General features: G+C 41.0%; 1 protein-coding gene across 3 annotated transcripts in view; it reads left to right on the top strand.

Moving 5' to 3' along the window:
• LOC310846366 (FRAS1-related extracellular matrix protein 1-like) overlaps positions 1 to 12,883 on the top strand; it is a 115,605-nt gene that overhangs the window by 6,556 nt on the left and 96,166 nt on the right. For all 3 annotated transcript variants that reach the window (XM_083742732.1, XM_083742733.1, XM_083742734.1), the window contains 10 exons: positions 2,145 to 2,651; positions 3,483 to 3,577; positions 4,621 to 4,916; positions 5,788 to 5,987; positions 6,752 to 7,075; positions 7,188 to 7,296; positions 8,233 to 8,364; positions 9,958 to 10,302; positions 10,977 to 11,119; positions 11,765 to 11,961. In XM_083742732.1, coding sequence (XP_083598858.1) covers positions 2,412 to 2,651; positions 3,483 to 3,577; positions 4,621 to 4,916; positions 5,788 to 5,987; positions 6,752 to 7,075; positions 7,188 to 7,296; positions 8,233 to 8,364; positions 9,958 to 10,302; positions 10,977 to 11,119; positions 11,765 to 11,961 — 2,081 coding nt within the window. In that variant the 5' untranslated portion in view covers positions 2,145 to 2,411. The remainder of the gene's footprint in view (positions 1 to 2,144; positions 2,652 to 3,482; positions 3,578 to 4,620; positions 4,917 to 5,787; positions 5,988 to 6,751; positions 7,076 to 7,187; positions 7,297 to 8,232; positions 8,365 to 9,957; positions 10,303 to 10,976; positions 11,120 to 11,764; positions 11,962 to 12,883) is intronic.

Raw genomic sequence — 12,883 nt, 5'->3', positions numbered from 1 at the left:
AAACATTTAGGGGTATTCTCATTTTGACTCAAGAAAGTCACCCTTTTATACTTCAAATTGGGAAAAATAAATACAGTAAATGGACAAAAGTACAAAGATTCACAAAATGTTTAGGGGTATGCATACCTCTGCATTTCCCCAGAAAAAGAGCACTGGACATGTCTATTGGATCACACCTAGCATGGTCAGCTCCTACACAGAATTAATTTTCTCAACACTCCTAGTCCATAAAGAATAGGAGAGCAATTAAATGGTTTTCATTTTTTGGGGTCTTGGTAGCATGTAAATTAGTTCTCTGAGTGGGAGGAAATGGGAGGATTCTACAAATTAATTATACTATAAAGTAGTTACAATTTAATACTCTCTTTTACCATTAAATCTTGTATTGTAACAACCTGTCTGCATATTATTTATTGTGGCAGTAAAATAAATGTTGGACAAAATAATCTCTTATATTGTCTCATAAATGGTAAAAGGAGGAAGTATTTTAAAATATTACACCAATGTGTCTTGTCATTTATTTATGATAGTCGGGGAAGAATGGCTTGAGGAGCACACTACAATGAAAACACCTCAGAAGGAGAAGGGCCTGCTGGGATTGTCTTCATTCCTGCTCTTGTTATCAAATGGCGTGATAATGGAAAGAGGAAGAAATAAAGTCACTACCTATACAGGCACATCCTGGGCTTCCAGAAATAGTTGACAGTATTTAAGCACAATCAAATAAAAATAGTCAATTGATGGGTCAGTTTAGTTCGGCCTCTCATTTTTCTCACCCTTTGTTAGGACCAGATAAGCACAAGCTATATCCTGGGTGGAATATAGCGAGGAACTGTGTCAGAGACAAACTGTGGTTCTAGCTGACTCCCAAGCAATGGACACCAGCAGATTGGGATTGTTGCCAGCCTTGCTGAATGTGGAATAATATTTGAAAGGCATTTAGCTGTTTGTTTTTTACCAATAAGCAAGTGTTAAAACAGATGCAATAATAAAGCTGAAGGACATAATGGAGTTCATGTTGTCAAATAGCTTTAAACATGTTTTGAATTGCAGAAACTGGGCTAGCTCTAAATTAATTCGGTTCACCTTGGTCCCATTGATTTCAAGTTGATCATGACTTAAGTCCCATTAATTTTAATGGGATCTGAAAGTAGTTAGTTTAGTCTGGTTTATATGAGTTATTCCATCTTCCATTGTATTCTGATAAAGCTTTCCTATGCAGATTGGCCACTTTGAAAGGGGAAGAGTTTCCTCTGCTATTTGTCTTTGTTTTTGCTTGTGCCTTCTTTGTTGGAGGGCCTTTTACAGTGGCCTAGGAATATGCATGCTGCATCTGCCTTCCAAACATATTTCCCTCAGTATGTTCTTTCATGAAAAGAGGCAATGACATTTCCCACTAGGTGGAGTGAGGGAAAACATTGCAAGTACAGTGGTACCTCAGGTTAAGAACTTAATTCGTTCCGCAGGTCCGTTCTTAACCTGAAACTGTTCTTAATCTGAAGTAATGCTTTAGCTAATGGGGCCTCCCGCTGCTGCCGCTGCACCGCTGCCATGCGATTTCTGTTCTCATCCTGAAGCAAAGTTCTTAACCTGAGGTACTATTTCTGGGTTAGCAGAGTCTGTAACCTGAAGCTTCTGTAACCTGAGGTACCACTGTATAATGGAAACCAACTTTCTCTGCCTTCTTGAGTGTGATTGCATCCTCATTGTAACTGAGTATTCGTTTAATTATTATTATTTTAACATCCTTCATAAGATTACCTTGCTGTTCACCCCACTGCAAATGACATTGTGTGTCTGCTGCATTCTGTGAGTTTTAGGGCACAATCTCCACCCACAATCCAGCAGCGGTAGGTGGGTAGAGCTGCTGTGCCCCAGAGACTTGAAGCTTTCTTCTGTGCCTCCTCTGTCCAAGGTCTATGAGAAATAAAATTCTCATTCTCCAAGTCGATAGGGAACAACAACACGGACAGAAGTCTTAGAAAAGGAATGCTGTTGGCAGAGTGGAAGCAGCGAAACGTTGCATGGAAATTGGACCCCACTCATAGTAAACTTTCTTGTCGCGTGTCTTCTAAGCTACTGTTCTGCATTTGTGTTACCTCTTCTTGTTCAAGTAGAGTAACTCTGATTTCTTTGAATAACAGGGGAGCGTTTGCTGTCCACTGAACACTGTCAATTGGCACATGTGAATCACTCCATTGTAGAAATCCTAGCTCCTGAACTGCCTTAGAGAAAAGCATTACTACTAAGTAACTTCGTTTTATTTCTTGAAGATAAAATGAGCCAAAGCACATTTAATCAAAGGGATAGCGGAAGTTCTATTTCTTGAGCAAAAGAGAACAGTAGTCCCAAAATACTATTGTAGCAATTGTTGCTTTGAATGACTTAAAGGAAGGAGCAACACCGAGAAGATGGAAATTAGGAATGCTTTTGTAGCATTGACTATTTTTATTGTCCTTGAGAATCTTGAACCTTTAAGAGGAGCCAAGCTGGTCCTGGTGAATAAAGAAATCCACGTTGAAAGAGGACGTGCTGCGTACATAACTGAAAATGAACTACAGTTCAATATTTCTAACGAGAGAGATTCTTGCAAGGTGGAGGTGGTTTTAAATGAGCCTGTGACACAAAGAGTTGGGAAACTTACACCTCAGGTAAGTATCATTAGTCCAGTTTCTTATTGGCTTAATTTCTAATTAGATATGAAATGCAAGTCAGTTTGAATGGAACAGCCATGTTAGCTTAGCCGTTCTCATGTTTATGGCTCCATTGTCTCAGTTTGAATCAGGTCATGTCATGAATCTCAGTTTGAATCAAGTCACGTCCTTGCCCAACATTTACACACCATAAAATTACCTCCTGAATATGAGCAAATTGTGAATGCAAATGTGTGGGCATGGAAAAACAGCTTGCACATGAGTGGTCTCACCCTGTTCTCCTTGGGTTGGCTCAGAAACAAGCAGAACTCCCCCCCCCCCCAACATCATAAATAACCCATCTCCAGTTCACAAGCCAATTCAACATTTGCAAATAACCTACATGTTCACCCAATCTCCTTCTCTCACAACCCGCCTATTCCTTTCAACACAAGTTTTCCATCTTGGACAGCAGAAGTGGTGCTCCAGGAACAGCAGAAGGTAACTCTATACCCTCCCTTCCCCTCTTCTGCTCAGCATCTTTTTTATGACCTCAGAGGGGGGGGGAACCCCAGTTGCACTTGGGAAACCTATTATTCAAGAGTAATAGGGTTTTGTAGGGTTTGAGGAATTGAGAAGCTGGAGCCTAGGGGCACTAAGAGTAAGGGGTTTAAGGGCTGCTGGAGGGTAAGTGAATAACTCTCTGCCTTGGCTTTTCATTTGTGGTCCTGTACAGCTTGCCTCACTTTTGAATCGGGCTTTTACAAGCTTCATTCACTAGGCCTGAGCATTGAATTTTTGTGAAACAAGTCCATTTTGCTCATTATTTGTTTCTGTTTCTCCTGTTAGGTATTTGATTGCCATTTCTTACCCAATGAAGTGAAATACATCCACAATGGTTGTCCACTGCTAAATGAAGACCGTGTGATGTTGAGAGTATACAGGTTTTGCCTCGTTTTCCTTGAATGCAGTTCTGCATATATAATTATTTTAGGAGGATACATATATTTGTTAGCATTCCAGGCTCTTAAACAAGGGGGTGCATATTGGCTTGCTATAGATAGCCCCCCCCCCCCAGGGCAAAAAGCAGCTTCAGGGGGTCATTCTCGTGGAATAATTGCATTAAAGCAAAGGGTTAAGGGCAATCTCTTGTACCAGTTTTCTGCTTTAGATTGTAACCCCCAAAGCTGCATTCTGTCAAACAAACAAAAACAAAAAACACACCACTATTACAAAGGAATGAACCTTTGACTATTTTTGTTGTTGTAAATTTTTGTCTGCAGTTCTATGTCATTTATCCATCCATAGTATTTTCTTCTGCCATTTCAGGAGTGGCTGCTGAGCCTATAAATAATTCTGTCAAAGGGCGGGGGGGGGGGGGTTATTCCCCATAACAGTAATGGAGCTTTGCTTTTCCAGATTGGAATTTTGACCCAAACTAAATAAGGCAACCTCCAAAGCCAGGCACACTGAAACTCGGCCCAGGGATGACCACTGGGTCCTGTTAGCTAGGGATGATGGGAGTTGTAGTCCCAAAAGAGCTGGAGGGCCGAGTTTGGGGATGCCTGTCCAAAGCACTTCAAGATCAAATCAGACTTGTTTCCAAAGTGCTGAACTGGGATCCGGACTACAGCTTGTGGCCAGTGCACGCCCCTACTATCAATGGCTACTAGCTATGTTGGCTATGTGCTATCTCTAATATCAGAGGATGTTATGCCTCTGGTCTGATCCAGCAGAGCTCTTTCTCCCTCATTATGTTTGTAATTCATTAACTGGTATTCTGTTGGAAAAAATCAAAGTCTATATTCTCTGTGCAGAACAATAAAAACAGTTAAAAAGCTGATTCCTAGAATCAAGCAACCCTTAAAACTTTGTATATGGTGCCCCTAAAATGTTAGGAGGGAATGTTTTGTACTTACAGTCTTCTAAATTTCATGCAAAGATTATCACTGCTCACCAGGAAGTATTTGCCGTCTCCCTTTTACAGGTTTACAGAACTGGAGACTGCTGTAGAGATGTTTACTCTTCATATAGTGATAAGAAGCCCCAAACTGAGTCTTGTTCAGTTTGGACAAACGTCTCTAGAAGTTCCAGAATTCTTTGGGATTTCTCAGCCAATTGACAGAAACATCTTGACTTTCAAGTACAACAGTTTAGGTAAAGCCTGCACAGTGAGGATCATGTCGTCTGAATTACTGTTTCCTGCTGTTGGGCAAGTAGTTGTTGAGGACTCTAAAATACAGAAAAGTGAAGATGTATCAACATACACCAAACAAAAGAAAGGTGATTTTTAATCTTATTTAACTTTCCCCTCCCCAGCTGCAAACTCTTTCCCCAGAATTGCCTCCCTCTTTCTCACACTCAAAAATGTATTTCATCTTGAAACAGTTTAGCGTTGGCTTAGATGAAAGGCTTATTTCAAGCATCTGAGGGGACAGGGTGGTAGGATGGGGTTCTAGAGTCACCCTGTTGGCATATGTGAGCTTGTAGTCACTGAACTGGCATTACACGGCCTGTGTTATATTCAGCAGATCTAGGGGGATCCCTGATCCCTCACCATTGTCCAGCATGCACGATTCAATCCTTTAGACCAACTGTCTAGTTAAAAGGGGACAGTAAGATGCTGGGAGACGATATTAATTGGGTTCTCTTTCAACTGGAAGGAGAATGAAGAAGAATGCATTCCCACTGTCCTGGTGGGAATATATACCCATGAATTCTGAAATGTGTTTCCAGTTTTGATCCAGATTAAAGCAAGGGTGTATTAAATAGATAGTGTTTTATTTTATCTAGAGATCTCCTGTTAACCCAGTCATTTAGATAAGAGGTTCTGCTGAATATGCAAATACTGTAGGGCATCACTACTGAGCTAGAAGTTAAGTCTTGTGGCACTTCAGGGCATCAGAATTGCCACTGGATTGGCCATGGTTCTCTGGCATGCAGATCTGTGTCTTTAGTGTGCACAACCCCCTGTTTCAAAGATTGTGTAGCTTAAATTAGAAGATTGTGTAGTTTAAATTACAAGGTCATCCAAAGTCTTCATTCAATATTCAGAATATGTAAATCCCTTAAAGGTTGCTTGTGTTATTAAATAAAAGAAAGATCATTTAGAAGGTCAGAAATAGTTTGTTCTAAAGTTGTGTTTCCGCCTTAGCTGGACAATCCAAACCACCTTGTCCCAGCAATGGTGCCTGCCATTCAGGATTGAAAGAAATACACCTTCTAAAGATGAGCTGTGAAGACTTTCTGGAGATGAGACTTAGGTACCAACACCTCAGTCCCCCATCACCTGATAAGGATTATATATCCATACAAGTAGAAATCAGAGACAAAAAGAGCAGATTTCAGCTACAGGTGAGGATAATGCAGTGAATCATATTTTCCACACAACTTTCTGTTGTTGTTCCATACTCCCAACCTCCCTCCCAAAAAACTCTAAGAAAAAATTACTTGCATGTTAATTTCCCTGGCTATGTTTCAGATTCAGTACATGCTGATTGTGTGGCAAGATGGACACTTTATTGAACCCAGGAGGAGGAGGAACTAAATATAGCATCTCTCTCTCAGCAGAGCTGATGGAGTGGCCCTGCTTCCCATTCTGCCCCCTACCTCACCCACTGCTGCACCTTAATGGGATGTAATATTACTATTACAATAGTATTTGAAAATTCAGTATAGTTCACAGATTCATTGCATTAGTCATGTATCTGTCATGAAATTTGTACTGAGAAGTGCAAATTTCAAAGGATGTCTGTTTTTTTCAGTTTGCATATTGTGAATTGGGTGTTTTTGCCTTTTAATGCCAAGCTGAATTCAATTTCTCCCCAGTCCTACTTGGAGCACATTATTCCACACAAATGACTACCAGATACCACAAAATATATGTCTTAGCACTTGCTCCAAATGTTCTAAAACAGACCCTATTGATCATTTCCTCCTCCTCTGAAAACCAGACTTTTGAATCTGATAACTAATAGTTGTTTTCAGTAGTTATCTTTTTTTTGTAATAATACCCAGTTGAACCCAAATAAAGTTCCTTGAACTATATTTAAAAGCAATATATTAATGCCCCTCTTCTGCACTGACTGTGAAGAGACATTTGGTTTCCTTGTTTATAGGCAGAAAATGTGTGGATTCCTGTAAGGATAAAAGGGGCCATTCCAAACAGACAACCTCAAGCTGCATTCATGTCCATGTTCATCTTGGAGATAGATGAGTTCATTCTTACTCCTCTCACGACAGTGACTTTGGATGCCGAAGATGAAGAAACCCCGAGGGAAAGATTGCTATTCAACATTACTAAACCTCCTCCTCAGGGATATGTTACCCACCTGGATGACCACTCCAAGGCCATTACATCTTTCACTTGGCAGGATTTGTATGATACAAAAGTTGCTTTTCAGCCATCTAATATCTCTCATTCTGAGAGACAGAACTATGAGGTGAGAGATGGGATGTGGCTGCTTCCCTCCCCTGGTGCTCACAAGCTAGTCTATGCCTACAGCTCAACAGTCACAAAGGGACTGAATTAATCTTTTCTCTCTCGCTCGCTAGGTTGAGTTTCAAGCAATTGATAGCCTCTTCATGAACAGCTTCCCTATCATGGTCCATTTTTCAATTCGAAGTGCAGTAACAAATGCTCCTAGGGTTGCATGGAACACAGGTAAGGAAAATCCCCTTTCAGATTTTCTTCACAGATGTGGTTTTGCCACGGATTCACCTTCCGTGTGCTGTGATAACGCAGACATGGGATGGTACAAATAAATTTGATTTCAAAGAGAAAAGCATTCTACAGTGGTAACTGGACATATTTATTATCCATATGAAAGATGTGCTTTATATTTACAGTATAGTGGCCCCATCTGAACTATACCACAACTTTAGTTCATTCGGGTTGCTGAGAGTTGTTTGGCCGTCCCCTATTCCCTTCTAACAGCTACAGTTCCGACAGTGAACAATCAATTCCCCTACCCAGGGAACTCTGGGAATCTTAGCTCTCGGGAGGGAAAAAAATGTGAGTTCCCAGGAATATTTGGGTGAAGCAATGACTGTTTAAAGTGGTATGATACTGCTTGAATTGTGATGGGGCCAGTGACAGGATTACAGCAACAACCTTTTTATCCAAATATGACAAACCCATGTTACTATCAGTACTTCCAGATGGGTCTTAAGTGTGGAATTGGTGTTACTCATGCATGGAAGTTTTTCCAGTGCGGACACAAAATGCCAGCCCATATTTCCCTCCCAATTTAAGCTGGATTTACCTTTTCCAGGGAATGTCTGACATGTAAAAAAAAAGAGAACCTACAAACCTATTGGCAGTGACCCATTTGCAATATCTCAACGACCTGCTTGCTAATTAAACATCCCTGAATAGAATCCTGCCTCTTGCTTTTGTCTCGCCATGTTTTTTAAACTGTACTCCTAAGTATCAAACCAGTTAACTTTTCTGAATTTCCCCCACAATTGCATCACTTTTCCACCTAGTGCAATTGCTTATGCTGAAAGCAAAGCTCATGGTGCCTTTAATGCTGAATTGCTCTATGAGCTCATTCAGAGCCACATGACTTCATTGTGTTTGAAATACCTGCTTATATAGGGCTTGACTTGTTGGAAGGACAGTCTCGTCCAATTACCTGGGAGTCTCTTCAGATTGTAGATAATGATAACCTTGATGCTGTTCAGCTGCTTGTGGTGGAAGGCTTATATCATGGCTGGCTCACAATCAGAGGTATGTAGCTTCTTGGTCTCGAATTTGTGGAATTTAAAATTGAAAGTTCCCATGTGTGTCTCCACCCCCCCCAGTAACTAGAGTACAAAATAAAAATTAGAACTTTTCAACCAGACCTTTGCTTGAAGCAAAATAGATGGTTTCATTGTGGTGGAAAGTGCATCCTTTTTTTAGATGTGGAGGAAAACATTATGAAGATACTGCTAGAAACCGAGTTGAGCTTTAACTTGCCTAAGTGGCAAGACAGATTGCAATATTTTCTTCTGTAATAATGTTCAGTTATTGATCTATTTCCTTCATTTGTAAAGGCACTCAACGGTGTCAGTATTTTGCAGAAGGCATTTAAGAACATACCGGGAAATTTAGGTTTGTGCAATTAAAGTGCTTTGTTATTCTAGCACAAAAAAACCCACTTTAAAAAGGGAACGGGCTTTTTGAGTTTAGGAAAGTGACAGAGAAACGCATTGAAAAGTGTGGAGTGAGTTAATGATTCATGCAAAGATGTATAGACATCCTGCAAACAAACCAGAACAAATGCTCAATAAAGACAAGATACAAACTAACCTCTGTGTAACCTTTGTGCAAGTAAGTCAGGGCTCCTACATGTAAGTAAATGTGACCTGGATTCAATGGGTTGTCAAATCAAATTATCCCACTACTTTTTCAACATGGATATTAATATTATGTCAGCTAATATATCCATGCTACAAGCATGTTATCCCAGGGTTATCAGATGTCCCTGTCCCCGGATTTGCAAATCTGTCCCCGGACAAACTCCATCCCCGGAATGTCCCCAGATTTGAAAATCTGTCCTTGGGAAATGCGGCAGCCTCAGCAGCCCGGTGCCAGCCTGGTAGCGCAGTTGGCTCTGGCTGGCTTCAGGAGTTGCTCACTGCCTGCTGCCGTGGCACCCACCATTTTTTCTTGCTGGAACTTCCGGCGAGGAAAAATGGCCGGTGTCACAGCAGCGAGCAGCTCCTGAAGCCATCCAGAGCCAACTGTGCTACCAGGTTGACTCCGGGCTGCTGACTGCCACTGCTGCCGCCACTGCTGAAGGGGAACCGGGGACGTCTAGTGGTACAGATATCCTGTCCCCTTCCCCCTTTGTTTTGACTGATCAGGGGAGGCTCGGGAGTTGCAGGTGGGCGGCTGTTGCCCAGTTTTTTAAAAAAACTCTGTGCATTTATGTTTCACAGGGTGCAAAAGAAGGGCTTTGCACCTTTATGCAACATGCATGTGTGCTTGGGCCCAGGGTCTTTGGCCTCACGATCCCCACTACTGACTCCCTGTTGCTACTCAGCTTAAAAAAAATAATAAAAAGAATGTGTCCCCAGATTCATTGAAAAAAATCTGGTAACCATATGCTATCCAATCCATCCAGTTTTGCTGTATAAAGACAGCATAGAACCAGGCTCCCATTCACTGGAGAATATGTGCATAGGCATCAAATTATATTTATCCAATCTATTAAATTGACTAGTCTTTAGGGAAAGAAACTATATCTAAACAGCCATGCTGCTCCACTGTATTAAATAGATGCATGTTAACCAGTAGCGAGAAGAACTGCTGTTTTTCTTCTTTCGTCTTGTGTAGGTAACAAAGGTTTCAGGTTTGCAGTGAAAGATCTCAGGGATGGAGTTGTCCGTTACCATCATGATGACAGTGATACAAACAAGGATGACATAGTCTTCAGAATTTTTGATGAAAAGCACAGTGCTAGACACAGATTTCCTATTAACATTCTTCCAAAAGACGACACCCCACCATTCCTAGTGAACAATCTTGTCTTTGAGTTGGAAGAAGGCTGCACAGCTCTTATTGAAAACCATATGCTTATGGCTGCTGATTTTGATTCGGGTGATGATTATATCCTCTACAAAATATCCAAGCCACCCAGTGCTGGAGAACTTATTAAGCAACACTTCCCAGATGGACCAGGTAGTGCTGGGGTTGGGAACCTCAGACCTGGGATCAAATGTTTCTCTTTTCAGCCCTTGAGCCCCTGACCAGGCCATATCCTCTCCCAAGACCACACCCCTCACTAGTCTTGCTCTATGCTCTCCTTGATTGCTTTTGTCTGGCTGAAAATGCACTTGGACTGTAATAAGACCTTTTCCTTATATGGATGGAGGATGAGAATATGTGGGTGGGAATCTGTAGAAACCTGTCTTTTGATTGGCTGGAATACACCCTAATATATATAGGTAAGAGTCTCATCCATTGCTCTGCCTTGAAAGTTACTGGGAATGTGACCCTCATTCTGAAAAAAGGTAGAGTAACTATGTCTATTAAAATGAAGATGCCATTATTAATCGGAACAATAGCTGTTAATATATTAATCCAGATAGCTGGTTGTTGAACCAGTCATGCAATATTTCTAGGGTGAGATTAGAAGGCATGGAAGGAGGAGACCCAGCTGTTTATAGTCAAAAGATGATTTTAAAAGGACAGAACATGCCTCAAACATAGAAGAGCTGCTGATAATCAGTGTAGATGGCATTAGGGATACAAGAGCCAATGGTCTGGTTCCAATATGAAACCTTAATGTGAAGGAGAAAAATGAAATGCAGTATTTTCTGAAATTGGTTTTTGTGCTTTGTTGGATTCTCAAGGTATCCCTGTGTTTAGCTTTTACCAAAGAGATCTCTTCCACGGGCTTATTTACTACCGTCATTTTGGAGGGGAAATTTTTCAAGACTCATTTGAGTTTAACTTAGCTGACAGCCAGGAACCACCGAATCTCTCAGATCCTCAGGTAATTTGTTTTACAATTTCTCGTGAAAAACCAAGTAGCAGCAGAGGAGAATCCTAGAGGAAAGATCTAAATAACTTGATCTGAGCTCCATGGGAACATCTCCATGGATGTTTCTTCTAATTCTCATCTTGTTCCTTAACTTAGATGAGAAGTCAGCTCCCCACCCTGGGTCCAATTAAAAATATGGATGATGCTCTCATAGTGCATACATGACTATGCATAAAGTATCAATATGCATACTATTTATTTTATTTTAAAAAGAAATTTATATACTGTCCTTTGTCAAGCAAGATAATGTAAGGGTATGAATTATGTGATTTATATGGTGGTGCAAGATGTTCTCAAGCAGTAAATGCTGTTTTTAAGGCATATATCCATGTTCTCCCAAGCCATTTAATTACAATCTAAGTGCTTCAGGTTTTTGCACTAAGCTCCCCTTGCTGGGTTTCATGCTGCTTTTGTTTTAATTATGTTTTGTGCTTTTTTTCCTGACTGAGCTTTCTGCTTTGAGACATTTGTTTGTTTTACGGGTTTTTATTGCAAATTATATTTTCCATTACATTGTCTACGCAAACATCCCATTATTGAATGGGTGGTATACAAGTGAAACAGATCAATAAACAGGGTTTTGCGATTGTCTTATAGATTGTGATGATTCACATCATGCCAGTGAAAGACCATTTGCCAGAAGAAGTCCCTGGGACAATAAGGCACCTTGTGGTCAAAGAAACAGAGATAGTACACATCACAAAGGACCACCTCCATTTTACAGATGCTGAATCCCCAGACAGCCAACTTATGTATACAGTTACAAAGCCATGTTTCTCTCCCGCTTCCCCTGGGTATGTAAGTCTCTATGCATCAACGAAGGAAGAAACTCTCAAAGGATGTATCTAAGCGAAAAGGCATTTGTGTGTACATTAACACTATACAGGTGTTGCTATCCTCAGGTGAATGCTAATTGTAAAACAAGTAGTCTCAGTCTCCATCAGGACGGATACCTGCGCTGGGTAAATTTCACCTCTCCTTTCGCTTAACTAACCCATTTTGTAGCAAAAGCTCACCCACTCCCAGGGAGTGGAAATAATTCTTCTGTGGTACAGCTCCTGCCTGCAGCCACTGTTGAGGGAACTCTTGAGTACTCTGCTCTGTAAAGGAAGAATGACAAATATAGTCAATTTTGCTTCCTTTCTTCTCTCTCTCTCCCACCCCCCGCTCCCCAGGCCTCACCCCTAAATAATAGCCGAACTGATTTCAGAAGTGAATTGGGGGTGGGGGCAATATCAACTTTTCCCATCGAAAGCAGTGTCTCTCTGCGTGACATGGTGCATACTAAATGTCTTTTCTTTAGGAGAGATTTATGAACTTCCCACTTCTTAATCTCTGGAGGCTAGTTCAAGGCAAGTGACACTGGCAAAATGTGTTGTCAATGTCACTTCAGTTTGGCCTGAAGCTGTAGCAAGACTCGCTATCCTTTGTACTTAGTGCAGGGCTAGCTTTTTAGGTAAGGTAATAGGAGAGAGTCCCCAGGAAAGGGAAACTGTATTCCACCAGGCTACACCTCCAAACCAACTGGGACAGGGGGACTACATCACACACCTGGAAAGGCTGGCTGAACTAAACTGAGGATAGAAGCTTCAAAAATCACTACATATATATTCTTCTTTTAAAAAAAAGAAAAAAAGAGGAGAACCTGGAAGATAAAAAATGCAATGGTTTAGGAGGAACAAAATTTGGATTCTGAGAAGTAAGTGTGGCTCTGAG

The sequence above is a fragment of the Podarcis gaigeae genome, assembly GCF_964106915.1.
Source record: "Podarcis gaigeae genome assembly, chromosome: 6".
In the NCBI taxonomy this organism is placed as follows: domain Eukaryota; kingdom Metazoa; phylum Chordata; class Lepidosauria; order Squamata; family Lacertidae; genus Podarcis; species Podarcis gaigeae.
The sequence above is the reverse complement of the archived record's forward strand: the minus strand, read 5'-3'. Positions and strand labels throughout refer to the sequence as shown.